General features: G+C 42.3%; 1 protein-coding gene across 8 annotated transcripts in view; it reads right to left on the bottom strand.

The window, feature by feature from the left end:
• The window catches only part of TRAF7 (TNF receptor associated factor 7), a 1,047,901-nt gene that overhangs the window by 262,579 nt on the left and 765,193 nt on the right, over nt 1-20,129 (bottom strand). For all 8 annotated transcript variants that reach the window (XM_044089204.1, XM_044089203.1, XM_044089206.1 and 5 more), the window contains one exon: nt 10,072-10,199. In XM_044089204.1, the coding sequence (XP_043945139.1) occupies nt 10,072-10,199 (128 nt within the window). The remainder of the gene's footprint in view (nt 1-10,071; nt 10,200-20,129) is intronic.

The raw sequence follows: 20,129 nt of genomic DNA, 5'->3' as shown, positions 1-20,129 counted from the left end.
GGAGGAATTTAGATAGTATTAGGACCAGCTATAAGGCCCTGCAAGACTGCAGTGGCAAAACCAGCTCAGGATTTAGAGAAAATTGACAAATGGTAATGTTTGGTGAAAGTGTGTACAGAACACCAGGTAGCAGCTTCTAGGATGTCCCTGGTAGGGACACCTCTGAAAAAGGCTGTAGAGGTAGATGCAGCCCTAGCAGAATGTGGTCTTATCCCCTGTTTGATCGGTTTTCCATGGTGCTTACAGCAGAAATGAATGCAATGGCCTATCCACTTAGAAATGGTTTGCTTTGAAATGGCCTTCCCCTCTGCCCCTGCAGCAAATGCCACCAGCAGCTGCTCAGATTTCCTGAGAGGTTTAGTCCTGTCCAAGTAATATCTAAGTTGTCTGTGCACATCTAAGGAGTGCAGTATACATTCCCCTTTGTTCTGTGGATTAGAAAAGAAGGTTGGCAAATGAATGGACTGATTAAGAGCCACACTGGATACTACCTTGGGCATGAAGGAGGGATTGGTCCTGAGGGTCACCCTGTCCGCATGAAAGATGATGAAAGGCTCCACTACCATAACGGCCTGTAATTCAGACACCCTTCTTGCTGAAGTGATGGCTAAAAAGAAAGTCTGTTTTCCAAGAAAGGAATTTGAACTCTGTACTTGCAGCTGGCTCAAAAGGAGGCAGAGTGAGTTTTTCCAATACAAAGTTAAGGTCCCAGGCTGGAGTTGGGACTCTCCTAGGTGGTCTTAAGTTTTTGGCCCCTCTGAGGAACTGCTTGAGCAGTAGATGAGAGAAGATGGGTGGTTCTGTGTTGCAATGAGCTGAAATGGCTGAGGCATGAATTTTGATGGAGGAAAAGGAAAGGCCTTTGTGAAGCATCTCAGTTAAGTATTGAAGAATCTGAGGTAAATTGGGCACTGCTGTACCCATCCCTTAAGCTTGGTTCCAGGAAAAGAATCTTTTCCATTTTTCAGCATAAGATTTTCTAGTACTAGGCCTCCTTGCCTTCAGAATGACATCCAACACTTGTTTACTGAGGGATGGTAATGGAGAGCTCAGGGAATTAGCCAGGCTGCCAGGTTGAAGGTTTGAAGATGAGGGTGCAGAATCTGGCCCTCCTGCTGGGAACAGCAGGGTAGGGGTCTGGGGCAGGTGCCATGGATCCAGCAGTGACACACTGCACAAGAGGGGGTACCAGTGTTGGCGTGGCCAGTCTGGTGCAATCAGTATCTTCCTTGGTTTGTCCTGTTTGATCTTTAGCAGTACCTTGGAGAGGAGAGGCAGAGGATGAAAGGCATAAACTGACAGATTTTTTTCCAGGTGAAGGACAGGGCATCCACTTTCCAAGCCTGTTTATGGGAAGTCCTTGTGAAGAATTTGTCCAATTGGTAGTTCTGGGGGAGGCAAACAGGTATATATCTGGGTTCCCCCATTTGTTTATCAACATGTTGAATGTCTTTGGTTCCAGTTTCCATTCGTGTGGGTCCATGAGATTTCTGCTTAGTTCATCTGCCAGTGTATTTAGCTTTCCGGGCAGGAATTGAGCCTGTAGGTGCACTTGGTAGCTCAAGGCTGTGTTCCACAGATCCATGGCTAGTCTGCAGAGAGGGTATAAGTGGGTTTTCCGCTGCTCGTTTATGTAACACATAACAGTGGTGTTGTCCGTCTTTACCATTAATTGTCCTGGTTGTCCTGGAAGAATGTGGTCCTTGAAGGCTGTCAGAGCATTCTGTACAGCTAATATTTCTTTTTGATTGATATGCAGGTGCATTTGACTTGGGTTCCATTTGCCCTGAATGTACTTCCCTGCCAAGTGAGCCCTCCATGCATAGTCTGATGCATCTGTTGTTAGGGTTTGGGTGGCAGGGGGTAGAGTGAATGGCAGTCCCTTGTTTTGGTGGCAGGCCTCTGCCCACCAAAGGAACTCTAACTGTAGGCAAGGTATGATAGGAATCATTTCTTCTAGATCCTGAGAATGTTGACACCACAGTCTTTTTAGATACCATTGTAGTTTCCTCATATGCAGTCTTGCATATGGAATTAGGAGAATGCAGGAGGCCATGAACCCCAAGGCTTGCAGTATTTGTCTTGCAGATAGCATGGTCTTTATGGCCATTAGTCTCAAGTAAGCTGTCAAATTAACTTGTTTCTCTGGCGTGAGGAAAGCCAGCTGGGAAGTTGTGTTCAAGCTTGCTCCCAGGAATACAATTTGTTGCAGGGTACAAGATGAAATTTCTTTTCGTTTATGGTGTACCCCAGAGAAATTAGCACCTTTTGTACAAACACCAGATGATTCAAAAGTATGTCCTGGCTTTCTGCCTGAATTAGACAATCGTCCAGGTAAGGGTATATTTGAATACTTATTTGCCTGCAAAATGCAATGACTGGAGCTAGGCAGTAGATATGCCAAAGGGCAGTGCAGAGAACTGATAGTACGTGTAGCCTGCTTTGAAGTGTAGGTATCTTCTGCAAGATTCCCTGATTGGGATGTGCAGGTAGGCTTCCTTTAAATCCAGTGTTTCCAACCAGGCATCTTTGCCTAGCATAGGGAGCAACTGGTGAAGAGTCAGCATCTTGAATTTTGGAATCACCAAAAAAGTGTTTAGAGTAGACAGGTCCAGGATAGGACGCCATGAATTGTCTTGTCTGGGTACCAGGAAAAGACTCGAGTAAGAACCTTGTCCCTTTTCCTCTTCTGATACCAACTGAATAGCCCCCATGCTTAAGAGAGAAAGTACTTGATTTTGGGCCTCTGCCCACTGATTTGGGGGTAGATCTGCCCACCCTCTTGGTGTTGGTAATGTGTGGAAGTGAAATCTGTATCCCTGGGACACTATATTTAAAACCCATTTGTCCTGGGTAATGAGTTCCCAGTTCTTTGTATGAAGAGCTATCTTTCCCCCCAAAGGGGCAGTCAGTTGAGAAGTGCTTGGAAGTTTTAAAAAGAAGTCATTGAGACAGTTTACCATAGGGGGGAGTTTTGTTACTCCCAGATTTGGAAGTGGAGACCCCTCCACTGCTTAGTCCTGTGCGTACCCTGGGACTGAAGCCTGGGATCTCTGCTGGATCTGGGTTTGGACTGGGAAGGTCTGGAAGAGGCAGGGAAGGACCAATTCTTAGAGGGCCAATGCCTACTGAACACCTTGGACGTTGTACTTGTAAAAAAATCTTTAACAGTTTGCACAGATTTAGCTTTTTCCTCCATCTTTTTGAGTACTTCTGCTTTGTTGCCAAACAGGCAGTCCTGGTTTAAAGGAGCATCCAGCAATTTAGCTTTAACATCATCTGGCAAAGATTGCTCCTTAAGCCAAGCATGCCTTCTAAGTACAGACCCAGTGACAGCAGCCCTGCAAGATTCCTCTAGTGAATCAAAACCACATTGCAAAGTATGCTTTCCAACTTGTTCAGCAGAATGCATTAAATCCTGTAAATCCTTATTTTCAGCGCAGTCAGGAATCAACCTCATTTTCTGTTTAAGCAATCCAATAATTGGCAGTTTAAGGCCCTAATGGCCAAGGTTGCAGAAGTGTATACCTTCTTACCCCATCTACCCATTGCCCTGGAATCTCTATCAGAGGGGGTAGGATTTTTGGCAGTAGTAGCCTTAATGCCCTTGGGTCCCTGTGAAATGATCTCAGGATCTGCAGTAGGATTTTTAAAGAGGAACTTGTGAGAGTCAGGAACCCTGTAATATCTATCTGGTTTTCTGAGAGCAGGAGATAAGGAGTCTGGGGCCAAGCTAGATTCTGGAAAGGCATCATCAACAATGTCCAGTACAGAGGGGAATAGCTAAAGGCCTGTGTTGAGGCAGAAGTAAGAAATCCCTAAGCCTCTTTTTACAATCAGAGTAATCCTGACTTTCCCAGCAAAAATGCTCCCTAAGAGTATGCAAGGTTTCACCAAATGAGAGATCCTCTGGAGGGGAAGCAAAGGGAATAGAGTCCTCTGCATCAGAGTCCTCATAGGTAGATAAGGGTAAATCCTGGTCATCAGAGGAAACAGAAAATTCAGAATCCTGGTCAGAAGTTTCATAAGCAAACTCAGTCCCAAGTTTCTTTGAGGGGGAAGGCTGGCTTCCCTGATTAAAGTAATAAGGTCTTCAGCCATTCTTATCATTTGTTTTTTAGGCATAGAGGCCTCACCATGCGGTCTGGGCGTCAGTTTTCTAGGCATGGTTCGAGTTTTAGGCCTTGAAGAAGAAGATGGCGTCGGTTTAATATGCGAGTCAGTAGGCCTGAATACACCCTCAGAAGCCGGTGCCTGCACAGTGGCTCTGGACCCATCCAAGGTAGAGACATCCAAAGGTTCCACAGTTGAAGCATCTCGCGGCATACAGGACATTGAAAGGGTTTCAGTAGAGGCCTGCGAATCTGAAGTAGCGGGTATCTGGGCCTGCGAAAGCACCTCACTGAGTACCAGTGAACTGGCGACTAGCTTAGGAGAAGCGTCATCGGCAGCTTTGGACCTAGGCGGCCTGTCTCTGTCTTTATCTTTGCGTTTTTTCGGAATGTCGGTAGTTGAATGGCTTAACGAAGACATATCAGGATAATTGAACTGAGCACCAAAATATTTAGAAGCGTAAATATACAGACGACGGATAGTTCGTGGTTTAAATAAGGCACAAAACAGACAGCGAGGTACATCGTGGTCAGGGCCTAGGCAAGGAATACAGCACAAATTAAAATCTTTATGAGGTATTTGCTTTCCACAAGTAATGCAATTATTTACTTTTACTGACATCGGCTTAGAGCAAGAAAAAGTTTCCCAAACAGGGTACTTAGCTTTTAGTTGAAGACTTCAGTTCTGAAACTCGAAAACGAAAATTTCAGGAGTCGGCCGACCTGCACTTGCAAACTGCTTCTGCTTCGGGCACCGCACGGCAAGAAAGACTGGTGTAATGGCATCGGCTGCATATTTTATACCCCTGCCGACCTGACATCACAGAAAAAGGGTTAGCAATGGATGCAGGACCCAAGACTTTGTTAATCTGACCGACTGAGGGCCACTGCACGCAGATAATGCAAATGTGATGACTGCAACAGTGAAACACGAAGAACATCAAGATCAAAGGTATCTGGGGTTTTAGAAAGAAGGCTAGTTATTCATACCCAACACTCTCTTACTAGTCAACTTCAACTAACCCTCCATTAACTGGGTAAACTACTCATGTACCAATACACTTGGCCAATGTTTCCTGGAGTTCATTAATTCCAATGCCCTGACCAGCTTGTTCTTACCCCTACTAGAGCTGGCAACATCCTTGACCTGGTCATTACTAACATGGGCGACCGTTGCTCTACACAAATAGTCAGCTCCTCCCTGGTTAGATCCGACCACAAACTAATCACCTTGGAAATCCACATCCCTCCCACCCCACCCCACTCCCACAAAGATAACCACTATGAAAAACTTCTCCAAATCTAACTTTGGGCTCGTAAAAAACTAACCAATGGCTAACTTCACAGCACCCATGCAAATGGAGAATAGTTGTGTGAATGCAGAATCATAAACCAATGCACTATAAGAACAAGTACACAAATGCATGGATCTCACCATACCCAATAGAACCAAGATGCTCTCCTCCAAAAAAAGGAAGCCAATCTGGTGGTCCCCTTCCATAAACAACTCTACAACAGGAGGAGGAAACTGATGCGGAATAAGGTGAAGTCCCGAGACTGGAAAAACTCCCTTATCAGCCTCAACAAAAAGTTGAGATCCCTCATCAAATCCTCTAAAGCTAGCTATGAAAACAGAATTGCAGCAGATAGTAAAGACAACCATAAGGCCTTCTATAGTTATGTAAGAATCTCCATGCCAATACCCAGATTTGCTCTGAGCTGCTGAACAATGGTACCTCCTATACCGAAACAACAGCTATTGCCAGTATACTGGCCGACAGATTCAGTGCCAACTCTATCCCTTCTCCCCCCTCCCCTAAAGGACCAATCACAATTTCAGTAAATTGCCAGGCATCCAGTATTACTGCTACACAGGTTAAAACAGCACTGTCCAAGGCCAAGAATACAGCTTCTATGGGACCTGACAATATCCCTGGTTGTGTTTTACATGAACTACAGAGTGAACTGGCACCTCACCTGTGTGCCTTGTTCAATCACAGCCTCACCTCAGGCTTTGTCCCTACCAAATGGCGCACTGCTACAGTCATCTCACTCCACAAAGGAGGAGTGACTACAGACCCTGGGAACTATCGCCCCATTAGCCTGACGACTCTGATTATGCAAAGCTATGGAACGCATCATTGTGGACCTAATAAACAAGGAAATAGGGAATCTCCAAACTCTGGATCCCACACAGTCTGGTTTTGTGAAGGGTAGATCATGCCTGCTCAACTTGGTTAACTTCTTTGAGTCAATCAACAGAGCTGTGGATCAAAGCAAGGTGGTTCATACAGCCTACCTTGATCTGGCCAAGGCTTTTGATACCATTCCCCACTCAGGAATCATAGAAAAACTCACTAAGCTTGACATCAACCCCTGTATCACTAGGTGGGTTGCAAACTGGCTCACAGCTAGAACCCACAATGTGAAAGTAGCTGACTCCAAGTCAGACTGCCGACTAGTCATCAGTGGATTCCCACAGGGTTTGATCCTGGGTCCTCTCCTGTTTGGTATCTACTTCTCTGAAGTCCAGGTCAACACAAAGGCACTCTGGCTGACAAAGTTCGCAGACGATTGCAAGTTGGGAGCTATTATTAACTCCCCAAGTGATGTTGACATCCTACAGAATGGCCTTACTGAGACCAACGACTGGTGTCAGAACCATGGCCTTAAGCTCAATGCCAGAAAAAATATGTCGTCATCACCTTTGGGAAAAACCCCGTTCCAATGAATTACCACATTGATGGTAGCCCACTGAACACAGAAGGTGTTATAAGAGATCTGGGAACACAGGTTAACAGCAACCTCTCTTTTGATCACCACATTGCCACTGTGGTCAGAAAGTCCTTCCTATGTGGCACATCTCATTACTAAGGGTTTTGCATCCAGGAAGAAAGAGATCATGGTCTCCCTCTACTCTTTCCTCATTAGGCCAATCATCGAGTACAATGCCCCATTTGGCATATATCTCACTAGACACCTGCAAAAACTGGAGAGGCTGCAAAAGTACCTCACAAAGAGGATCCTAGGCCTTAAACACTTGTCTTGTATGGACAGACTAAAAAAACTCCTACTATTCTCTGTCTCATATAACCTATTTAGAGGAGATCTCTGCTTGACTTACAAAGCCATGTCTGACCCAGCTCTGTTAGAAATGCTACATCTAAAGAAATCCCAATCCCTCCACACCACACACTCCAGAGACCTCAACCTCATTACCACAATTAACAGAACATGCTGGAGGGACAGGTTCATAACCCAGTGACTGCCCATGCTATGGAGCAGACTTCCCATACATGTCAAGCAGAGCACCTCACTGACCCTCTTCAAGAGAAATCTTGATGAGTGGATGGGAAACAGAAAATTCACCCCAGGGATAACTCCAGTGGCTCTACTCGACAGAGGCACTGGGAACTAAGGTTGGGTGGCAGTATGCCAGGGTAATTCTATGGCTAGGCTTGTAAAGGCCCCAGGGCCATTAGCCTAGTACACACCTCTGAACCTATACAAACAAGTCAACATTTATAATGCAAAGGAACAGTTAGGCCTGCCAAACTTTCGTGGAACAGGTAAGCCAGTTTACTGACAGATGGCTGAAGTCTTGCAATATAAAGATGTTGGGATTATTAGAGACTCAGCTAATGCTTTAAGACAGCTATTATGATCAGCAGGGGCAAAGAAGGTGCTCTACAACTAGCTTTGAAATGATAATTAATCTTATTTAGGTGATCTGGCTTCCAATTTGTGGTCCTGAGGAATCAGTCATGAGTTGATGGTATTCTTGATAAATACAGATATAGCCTGCAATTGCCAATACATTTCAAGACATGATGCATGCTAAACCCAAGAAGAGAAAGAATGCTTTCTTACTTTGAAAGCGTGTCTTTGTAACTATACATATATGAGTATGTAAAAGTTGCAGGGGGTCTCAAGTTCAAGAATTTTCCATTTTCCTAAGACTCCTGGCATTGAGCATCATCATGAACCTCCTTTATCACATTTTCTATTTGGGATCAAGGTGTTGGGTCAATTCTCACCATCTCTCTCGATTCAATGCCACTCTCGTACATTTTTCAACAATCATACCTGACTGTTTCACGTTTTCTGTCTCATACAGTCTATATTATTCATCTCTTTGCTGGATGCCCTCATTTCCTCTTGCATTCTTCCTGTCTGTCCCAAATCTTTTTCACCAGATTGTCTCCTGCTTTTCTGTACGTGTGCCCAAACCACTGTAATCTGTTCTCTTTGACCTTCTCCGCAATTGGAGCTATACTGGCTTCTGCTCTCATGTAATTTCTTTATCTGTCCCACAGTGTGCATCCTACGACCCGTCTCAGGTACTTCATCTCCATCACTTCTAGCTTCCTTAACTGCTCTAACTTTACTGCCCAGGTACTGGTTGCATTACTGTTTTGTAGACCTTACTTTTCTGCTTATTTGGCAATCCTTTGTCATAAACCACCCCTGACATTATGTGCCAGTTGGCTGCAGCCCCTCTGATTCTAACTCTGACCTCTTGACATTTAGTAGAGTCACCTTAATGTGTTCCAGAATTAGACTTTAATAGGTTAGAATGTGCAACAGACAGATTCTTCCTAAAAAGGCAGTAGTGATGTCACTGATAAAGTTGTTTAAGAAGGCAAAACAAAACTGACCTCTGTTACTTCAGCAATCTCAACAAGTCCTTCACTCTTTTCCAAAGTTGCCATACCACCATCCCTTGCAAAAACCAGCACAGAGTTTTTTTTTTTATACTGAAAACATATAAATACTAATGATGATGATAATAACAGTAGTAGTAATAATAATAATAAAGTAAGAGACTTGACCTCCAGTCAAATTTCTTGTAGTCAGTATGACTACCACCTTGGGGAACCACTGAAAATAAGCCATGCCTAGTAGGACTAATCCACTTTAAAAAGAAGTTGTTATTTATTTATTTTAACTATGGCTCCATCTCAACCTTAATATGAAGTCTAGGAAGGTGACAGATCATTCCTGATCTACTGTTCTGTCACTGAAACGCTACTAGCTTAGAGCTCCTCTTTCTTTATTTAGCCAGACATGGCTTCCATATCTCAGTTATCCTGCAATTCAAACATCTGATCATGAAAAACTTCAATGTCTGTTAAATGTTAGATACTCATAATTCACCAAGAGTTCATCCAGCTTTGAGAGGGACTCAGCTTGGCTCAGGAGGTTACTTCTTCACTAATTTTAGATAAAAATACTGGACTTAGTGTTTTCCTTAAGTGCAGTGGTATCTAACTTGAAAGTGGATCCAGTTTCATGGTCTAACATTTTCTGGTCTGCTTCAATTTAAAGTTCTCTTCAATTTAGTTGTCTGATGGCAAGGTAACTCAATAATGAGAAATTAATTTGAACTCACCAGTACCTGCCCGCAACCAAGAACATTACTGACGCTCTTGGTCAGCTCACTCTAGTTTAAGGTCAGTCCCAGCCTATCATTATTCAAGAAAGCTGATACCATCATGATTTTCATGCATTACAGATACTGGGAAGCAGGATGGTGTGCCAGCGTAGAAAGACCATTCCTTTTAAGGACAAGCTTCTCCTGAATGCACATTACTCTGCCTGCCTTGTAAAGACCTTGCATAAAAAGGGAAATTTTGCATCATAAGACATATGTTCCATAGCTATCTTATGATGCACACAAGGGACCACATGCTATAACTTGACATACAATGACAACTGCTACTGGACTGGGGACAGCCCGTTGATTGACTAAACAAAGATGGAAAAAGGCACAACAGTGGTGCATATCAATGTATCATTACATTACAAATGTCATCTTAAAGAAAGCTAGTATATGTTCTATACACACGTCCTCATGGTTTTGCAAAACTTCTTAACTACACCAACATAAATAATTAGCCTCCTCCCAAAAAAGTGTAATATGAGAGTTAACTAGTGCCAATAAAAAGATAATACATACCTTGATAGTTTTGTCTGAGGAGCCACTAAAAAGCAAATCTCCTATGGAGTACACACACAAACACCACACTGGACCTTGGTGGCCAACAAAGGTGCCCTTACACTTGAATATCTGCTGAGGATCATAAGCTGCAAAAATAAAACAAAACAACAAATAAATAAATTATGTCTGTTAGAACCTCTGTTAAACTTTATAATATTAAAACATTGAGCAAAAAATCCTTCCATTTCTGGAGTATGAGCTAAACTGAATATGCGTGTTCAACATTATGTTTATGCAATAAGAGTAAAGTTAACATGCCTTGTTTGATTATTTCTTTCCCTTTTTCTGTTTTAAAATATCTTGAGCTCTAGCTTAAAGTCAGCTTTTACATTTTTAGAAAATGCTATATAAAATGAAAACTGAAATTACAGATTATGTGTGAGATGTAAACAACAACAGTTGTGTAGGTAACTAATAACTGTAGATGTCTTGAGTAGATCAATGTTGCAGTACTGATTCTTGGGCCTTCCTACAGTGCAGAAGCCTGCGGCCACCTAGAATACCAGAAATTTTGTCCTCCCCCAGCCAGCCAGTATCCTTGACTGTTGGATGTTAGGACATCATGGGTATAAGAGGTATATCAGCCAGTGCTATCTTCAGGTCTTTCTTGTCTGGAAAATTGCAGACAGATGCCTGCCCAACTGAACTACAGTGAGAGACTGACACCCTGCCCTAGAGAAGTTGGACTGGAGGTGTGGAGCAGGGAAATAGCACCGGAACCCACTCCAACCTTAGGTAGGTAGAAAAAGAGGGGAAGGAGGGAGGGAAATGGTACTGCAACACTGATCTACTTGATCACCTACAATCATGGCAAGTTATTTACACAGCTGTATTATGCTCCCAAAGCAGATTATTGGGGTGTATAGGTTGGGTGAATGACCAGAAGACAGAAGGCTCTGCAGGATGACTAAGGCAAAACAGTATTTAGCCCTGGAAATGGTTCTGAAATGTTAGTGCTTGGTCACGGAGTGGACAAAGGACTAGTTTACAACTTACAGAATAGGTTGTGCAGGGATTCCTTTCAAAAATGCTATTGTACCAGCTTTAGTCTTGGTTTTATTCTGCTCTGACTTTAGCAGTGACCTGTTTTCCATGAGTAGAATTAGTAGACATTTTGCAATTCTCTTAGAAATTATCTGTTTGTCTTCTGGTCTCCCTTGCTCACCGTCAGTCAAATGCCTCTAACAGTTGGTCTGCTCTGTTAGTGATGCTGGCCATAGACATAAGTATCATCCATTCTCAGTTGTCTGTGTATGTCAAGGGAGCAGAGGATTCTCTCTCCCTTGTTCTGTGGCTGTTGAAAGAAAGTGGAGAGATGAATATCTTAAATCAAAGAGATTTCTGACACTCGCGTATACATGAAGGAAGGGTTAGTTCTGAGGGTGGCTCTGTTGCTATGAAGTACTAAGAAAGATTCATTTGACATCAAGGCCTACAGCTCTGAAATTCACCTATCTGAGGTGAAAGTCAAAAGGAGAGTTGTTTTCCAAGTTAGACGTTTGATAGGGGTAGAAGTAGCTGGTTAAGTGAGGTAGTGTCAGTTTTTCAAGCACATAGTTTAGATCCCAGGAAGGAGCAGGATTACATCTGGATTGTCTGAGGTGAAGAACCCCCTTCATAAATTGCTTCCTTTTGGATTATATACATGGCTGGGGGTAGGGGAATGGGCATGTTGAGACTGCTGAAATTTGTACTTTAAAACTTGGAGTAGGTTAACCCTTGCTTACACAAAAAGATATGTATTCTAGAAACCTGTGCCACTTTCCGACACCAGATCAAGACTGTTTTCCCCTTAGCTATGTATAATTTTCAGTTCTCTTTTAGTAAAGACAGCACATCCTATGAAAAAGACTGTCTGGCTAGAATTAAAATCAAAAAATCCAAGTGGTCCAATTGAGCTTTGTCAGACTTGAGTGGACCCCTTGTTCTGTGTTAATAAATCCATATGGACAGGAAGAGTTCAGGTTGATCCCTTACTCTGAAGAAGGAAGACCCAAGTGTTGTCTAGGCCAGTAAGGGATTATGAGGATCATTCTTGACCTCTCTGATCCCTACCTTTTGCATTGCTCTGGGGATCAGGGATATGGGTGAAATGTTATAAAGGGAAAGGTCTGTCCATTTGAAGGAGAAGGTGTCCACACACTCAATAAGCCTGTTTGCTAGGTTTTTGAGCAGAATTTGCTTAGCTGCCTGTTTTCTTGGGAAGCAAAATGGTCCATTTATGGCACACCCCATTTGTATGTCAAGTCCAAGAAAATCTACTTTTTCACCATTCATTCACTGGGGTCAACAAGAGTGCTGCTCAGAGTATCTGCAATCTGGTTGTCCTGACGTGGTATGTAGGAAGGTATGGGGTGATTTGTATTTCTTTGGCCATTTGCCAGCTGTATAGCTAGCCTGCACAGATAGTAAGACTGGGCACCCCTACTTTTTTATGTACTGCATCATTGTGGTGCTGACTACCAGTAATTTGGAGGGTTCAGGGACTTCACTTTTCTTGAAAGGCCCTTAATGCCCAAATTGCTGCCATCATTTTTTTAGGTTGATACGTAGACTCACCTGTTGCAGGCATTTTGAACCTTGAATTTGCACATGTGAGCTCCCAAACCAAGTTTAAGCTGTCTGTTGTCAGGGGCTGTGTTGCCTGTGGTAGTAGGAAAGCAGCCCCCAGGTTTTCTCACCTATGCAGCTAATTTTCAGGCAGAGAGGCAGTGTTAAGGGAGATTTCAGGGAGTGTTGATGCCAAGACCAAGAGTCTTTTAAAAACTGCTATAGCTTCCGCATGTGGAGTTTTGCTAGCTGAATCATTAAAAATGCAAGACGCCATGCCACCTAGAATAGCATAATCTCTATTGCTGTAATGGACTTTTTTATTTTGTAGGACCTTGAAATGTTGGGAAACAAAATAAATCTTGCCCTTGGGAAGGAAATCTTTTGTTGGGCAGAATCCAAGACTGCCACTGGGAAGCTAATCCTGGTACTAGGGCACAACTATGATTTTTGGAAACTGTTACACCACCTTTTGGAAGCAATCCATGGTGATCTGCATTGCTGACAGCAGTTATGCTGGGGACTGGGCTTGGATAAGATAATCACCCAGGTAAGGATAAATGTACACTCCCCGAGTTCTGCAGAAGGCAATGACTGGTGCCAGACATTTGGTGAAAACTCAGAGGAGCAGCAAACCAAATGGTAATACACAGAACTGGTAATGGGATTCCTCTGCCCAGACACACAGGAACATCCTGTGTTCCTGTGGAATAGGAACATGAAGGCAGTCATTCTTCAGATCAAAAGTCACCATCTATGCCCCCCCCACCCCCACCCCAGAGAATAAGTGGTAACAGTTTTTGAAGGGTCAGCACTTGAGTTTTGGTACTACCAGAAACTTGTTTAGCTTTGACAAATCGTGTCTTCCTTCCTTCATGGGAACTAGGAAGAAATGGGAGTAGAAGTCTTTTCCTATGTCTTCCTTGGTTACTGTTTGAATAGAACCTTGAAGTAAGAGGTCATGTAACAGAGAAGGTATCAGTTTTTCTTGCTGTTTTGGTTGTGATGAAATACCTGAGAAGGGGAGTCCCCTAAAACTGCAAGGTGTACCACCTGTCTGGGGTAATGTTCTTTCACTGGTTATAGAGGAGGATGAGAGCCTTCCTCCTTAGAATGGAGGAGATGGGATGGGATCATAGGCCAGGGGAGAGAGGTGCTGATAAACAGTCACAGCTGTTTGGGGGGACAGGGTCCTTAACCCCCCTCTGGTCTGACATATTGTTCGGATAGCACTTACTTTGCTACTGACTTTTTCCCCCTTGCTTCCTTGTTTTTTGTCTCTCCTTAGGGAAACGACAGGGTTTACTAGGGTAATTTATTTTGTATCTAGGAGTAGAAGTTAGACAAATTCCTTAGCAGACTTAATCTGCTTCTCTTTTTTTTATCCAGTTTTTCAAACACCTTCTCAGCTGAGGGTCCAAAGATAGACTCCTTATCTAAATGAGCATCAAGGAGCTCTGCTTTTACCTGATCTGAGAGAGAGACTGAGTCCTCAGCCAGGTATGTCAGCCTGTGACTGACCCCATGGCAGCCACCCTGCAGAATGCATTTAAAGCATCATAGCCAAACTTTAGTTAGTGTGTAAACAGTTTGAGGGTTTCATTGCACAGATCAAAGATGCCTTTCTGGAAGCTCTTGTCCTGTATGCCTCTGCCTTGGATTTATTTGTTCTGTCTCAGGGTATTCAGGTACATGGAACTAGCAGTGAAGTGCTCACATGACCAAGTTAGCTGAGGTGCAAGTCTTCTTGCCAAATCTGTCAAGCACTCTGCACTCTATGATTTAGCAAGGGGTTCTTGGCTGCTTGCCACTTACTCTTACTCACTTAGAAAATTCCATGGATACCACTGCTGGATCAGTCACTGAATTTTATATAGGTGCTTGTGAGATTTGAGCACTCTGTTAAAGTTGTCTGGCTTTCTAGGGGCGGGGGGGGGGGGGAGGAGTCGGGTTGCAGAGAGATGTCATTACACACATTGTCCAAGACTTCATGGACTGAAGGAATTGCCAAAGGTCTGAGAAGAAGGCAGCTCAGGAGCTTCCAGAGACTAGTATAAGCCTTGAAAAAATATTAGATGCCCAACTGAAAGCCTTCTTAACCTTATGAGGGTACTGAATAAGAAGGCTGCAAAAGTTCTGCATCTACAGTGGATATAAAAAGTGTACACACCCCTGATAAAATGCCAGTTTTTTGTGATATAAAAAAATGAGACCACAATAAATCATTTCAAAACTTTTCCCACATTTAATGTGACCTATAACCTGTACAATTCAACTGAAAAACAAACAAATCTGTTATGGGAAAAATATAAAAAAATAAAAACATACAATACGCTGGTTGTACAAGTCTGCACACCCTTAAACTAATATTTTGTTGTGTGTGCACACCCTTAAAATAATACTTGACTGAAACACCTTTTGATTTAATTATAGCATTCAGTCTTCTTGGGTACACACCTGCCATCAATTACAGACTCTGATTAACCATAAATAAAGCTCAGCTGTCCTAGTAGGATTTTCCTGACATTTACTCAGTTGTCTGCTACAGCAAAATCAATGGTTTGCAGAGAGCTTACAAAGCATCATCATTGTTGAAGGTATCAGTCAGGAGAAGGGTACAAAAAAATTTCCACAGCACTGGATATACCATGGAACACAGTGAAGACAGTCATCAAAAAGTGTAGAAAATATGGGACAACAGTGACGTTGCAAAGAACTGGACGTCCCTCCAAAATTGATGAAAAGACAAGACAAAAACTGGTCAGGGAGGCCACCAAGAGACTAACAGCAACACTGAAGGAGCTGCAGGAATTTCTGGCAAGTACTGGTTGTGTACTACATGTGACTACAATCTCCCATATTTTCCATATCTCCGGACTATGGGGTAGAGTTGCAAGACAGAAGCCTTTTCTTACACAGAAAAACATCCAGGCCCTGCTAAATTTTGTAAAACAATACAGCAACTCTCCCAAAAGCATGTGGAAAAATGTGTTATGGTCTGATGAGGCCAAGGTTGAACTTTTTGGCCACAATTCCAAAAGGTACGTTTGGCGCAAAAACAACAATTCGCATCACCAAAAGAACACCATCCCCACAGTGAAGCATGGTGGTGGCAGTATCATGCTTTGGGGTTGCTTTTCTTCAGCTGGAACTGGGGCTTTAGTCAAGGTGGAGGGAATTATGAACAGTTCCAAATACCAGTCATCTCTGGCCCAAAACCTTCAGGCATATGCTAGAAAGCTGAATATGAAGAGAAATTTCACCTTTCAACATGACAATGACCCCAAGCATACATCCAAATCAACAAAAGAATGGCTTCACCAGGAGAAAATTAAAGTTTTGAAATGGCCCAGCCAGAGCGCAGACGTAAATCCAATAGAAAATCTGTGGGGTGACCTGTAGAGGGCTGTGCACAAGAGAAGCCCTCACAATCTGACAGATTTGGAGTGCTTTTGCAAGGAAGAGTGGGCAAATATTGCCAAGTCAAGATGTGCCATGCTGATAGACTCCTACCCAAGAAGACTGAATGCTGTAATTAAATCAAAAGTTGATTCAACAAAGTATTAGTTAAAGGATGTGCACACACAACAAAGTGTTAATTTAAGGGTGTACACACTTATGTAACCAGCATATTGTACGTTTTTTTTAATATATTTTTTCCCCTAATAGATTTGTTTTTCAATTGAATTGTACAGGTTATAGGTCACATTAAAGGTGGGAAAAGTTTTGAAATGATTTATTGTGGTCTCATTTTTATATCACAAAAACCTGGCATTTTAACAAGGGTGTGCACACTTTTTATATCCACTGTATGTTGGTGATAATGTGTCTTGGTGAGGAATCAGACATCAAGGTGTCATCAGGTCCCCTCACATCCTTCCTCTTCATATGCTTGAATTTTTAGATTTTTTGGGGTGATGGCCCAGGATATGGCAGATGCCAGAGTTTGCAAACGTCCAGCCCTACCTGACTTTACATGCTGCTTGAAGGATTTGGCTCTACACTTAACAGTTTACTATTAAACCTCACACAGAAAAGACACTTAGGAATGCAGCATTGAAGCTCAAGGCGAAAAAGGCAATAAGAATGAAAAATCCTTGTGGAGTATTTGCTTCTCGCATGAAATGCAATTGCTGCCCTTATTAAACTTTAAAAAAAAACAGTACAGGAAGATGAGGAGGATCCCCATTGAATAAACTGATCAATGGATTGACAATGACAAGCAACACAGTCTTGCATCAGACTACACTGCAAGAAAGAACTGAAGATGCACTGGCCGACCCTCCTCTTATACTTATACAACTTATATTTTGAAAGTTGCCTGCGGGTGCAGTGACCTCCGAAAGGGCTTAGAATATCAGTTATGCCAATAAGTAATAACCTCACACCAGAGTTTTTAAACAAATGAGTAGCCCTGAATCAGAGTGTTGGACTACAGTATGTTGAAATGCTTGTAGAGCTGAATAAAAAGAAAACCGAAGAGCTAAACTGTAAAATCAGGGCAACATTTTTCAAACTGACGGACAATTTGACATCTGAGAATTTTGACTCTAAATTTGCCTTGATTCAAGATAAACTGAGTAAAGAGAACAAGAGAGACAAGGCAGAGTATGAAGGAAGGGAGGTATATAACCAATCCGCAGGAGGAGGTGGGCCACTCATGTCACAGGAACAGTTATCAGCAACAAGAAGTGCTAGAGCAGATGAAGAAGCAGCTGAGGAGAATGTGATATGAAGTTCTAAGTGTATCGCATAAAGAAACGTAGTCTCCAGCACTAAAAACAATGGCAGTTCTGTTAACAGAAGTCAAGCAGCAGAAAATCTAAATGCTAGCAATGGGCTGGGTTTTCAGAATGCATCGAGTAAATCAGCCGCTACGAGTTTACCAACAGAATGGCAGCCACAGCAGGACTTGGGCACAAGTGGCATCCATTTCAGCCAGGAACAACAATTGCTTCAAAAAGAACTTCAAACAGAACTGGAAAAGGAAAAACAATTGCCGTTGGAGGCAATAGGTACTGTTGATGTTTCTTTTAAAATAGTGAAACTTTTGAGTTGGGTTATAAGCAATGATTTGTGTCATGTTTTAAAAAAGGCAGGAATTTTGTATCAGCCAGTAGAGTGAATAAATGTGATATAATTAACTCTGAGAGAATATGTTAGGAAACTTAATTTGAAGTTTTTGTTTCCAAAAGAAAGCAATGTTTCCAATGTGTTTTTCAAGCCTAGTACATTTAATCCCCCCTCAAAAAGGGACTAGAACTGTTTCTAATGATATGTGAACAGCAAATTATAGAAGTATTGAATGAGAAGCCAGAGTCTAAATATTATAATTTATCTGTTTAGCAAATCAAAGCACTGAATGAGTTATTAAAGAATGATGATGCATTAGTCACAAAGGCTGACAAAGGGAATGCTTTAGTTTTATTGGAAAGGAATAACTATGTATGCAAGATGGAACAAATGTTCTGATGCTGAATTTTGCAAATTAACTTCTTTTAAGGAAGTAAGAAAAGCATTTTCTTTTGATGGTCAAATTGAAGAATGGTTCCTAAGTGAATGTATTACTGAACAAATTAGGTGTTTTTTGATGGTTGACTCACCTAGAATGAGTCACATCTTTGGTTTACTGAAAATTCATAAAGATTTAGACAACCCACCCATGAGGTCTATAGTGGCTAGTAGTAAAAATAAAACCGAGGCAATGGCCATTTTTGTTGACAGACATTTACAACAAGTAGTAGAAGTTAGTATGCCTTCTGGGCGGCCTCGGTAGTGCAGCGGTTAGCGTTGTCGCCTCACAGCAAGAGGTTCTCCGGTTCGATCCTCGGCTGGGGTGCCTTCTGTGCAGAGTCTGCATGTCCTCCCTGTGGTCATGTGGGTTTCCTCCGGGTGCTCTGGTTCATAGGTTGGTACTAGGCTAACGGCCCTAGGGCCTATGCAAGCCTAGCCATAACAATTCCCTGGATATTTCTTCCCACAATATTTACTTTTCTGGGCCCCTGTCTAGCAGGGCAACTGACATGATCCCCGGGGTGAATTTCCTATCTCCCATCCAATCATCAAGGTTCCTTTTGAATAGGGCCAATGAGGCGCTCTGCTTGACATGTATGGGCAGTCTATTCCAGAGTATGGGGAGTCACTGGGTCAGGAACCTATCCCTCCAGCATGTTTTGTTCATTGTGATGACAAGGTTTAGATCCCTGGAGTGTGTGGCTCTGAGGGATTGGGATTTCTTTAAGTGGAGCATGTCCAACAGCTCAGGGTTTGACATGGCCTTGTATGTTAAGCAGAGATCGCCTCTGAGTAGACGATATGCCACAGAGTATAGCTGGAGTTTTTTTTAGACGGTCAGCATATGGCATCTGCTTTAGGCCTGCGATTCTTTGGGATGTTTCCTCCCACATCCCAAAGACATGCTGTAGGTGGATTGGACACACTAAATTTGCCCTAGATGTGAGTGTGTGTGTGCCTTCTGTGGAAGGTTGGGCACCGGGCTGGCAACTCGACACCGTAAAAACTCTACTGCCAATCATGAGCGGACAGGTGATCCGCTGTGGCGACCCCTAACCAGGAAAAGCCAAAAGAAGAATAAGTAGAAATTAGTATGCCTTATATTAAAGATTCCTTTGATTTTAAATCTAAAATTGGAAGCTTAAGGGTACAGAAAGAAGATTTATTAGTAATGTTAAGATATCAATTCACTGAATACTGTTATTCTCAACAGTAATGGGATGGAAATGGTAAGGTTGGAGTTAATTAGATCTAGAAAATTTTCCACCAACACTGTAGTTTGTTGATGGAGATGTTAGATTTAATTTTAAGTTATAACTTTTTTGAATTCAACAGCAAATTATATCATCAGGTCAATGGAGTAGCCATAGGTGCAGCTATGGCACCCAGCTATGCCAATCTTTTTATGAATGTGTGGGAAAGGTGCCATGTCTTCCATAGCAGTAATATGGAAAGTATTGGTTTTTTTTTTGTTTTTTTTTTCAAACGTTTCATAGATGATGCTTTCTTTGTTTGGAGAGGTGGTGAGAATATTTTGCTAGAATTTTTGAATTATTTGAACAGTATGAGTTCCTTTTTGAAGTTCACTTTTATGTACAGTTGTAGTGAAGTGAATTATTTAGATCTAACTGTTTATAAGGAGGGAGACAGGTTAATGACTAGAATATGTAAAAATGATGTAAAAAGTAACTCTTATTTGCATTATGAGAGCATGTACCATAAGAAAAACCAAAAGTAGTATTGTAAAGGGGCAGCTGATGAGGGTACATGACTTGACTGACAAAGACGAGGATTTTTACAAAGAAAGTGTCATCTTATGTAATAAATTCATAAGCAGACTGTATCCTAAGGATATAGTTATGGAGAAATATAATGAAATTGATGAAAGAAGGAAAGGTGAAGTGCAAATACAGGCTGGTAATAAAAAAGTGCATTACAAAACTTCTAGGCAA

The sequence above is a fragment of the Protopterus annectens genome, chromosome 12.part0 (assembly GCF_019279795.1).
Source record: "Protopterus annectens isolate FY-2018-M chromosome 12.part0, PAN1.0, whole genome shotgun sequence".
Taxonomy (NCBI): domain Eukaryota; kingdom Metazoa; phylum Chordata; order Ceratodontiformes; family Protopteridae; genus Protopterus; species Protopterus annectens.
The sequence above is the reverse complement of the archived record's forward strand: the minus strand, read 5'-3'. Positions and strand labels throughout refer to the sequence as shown.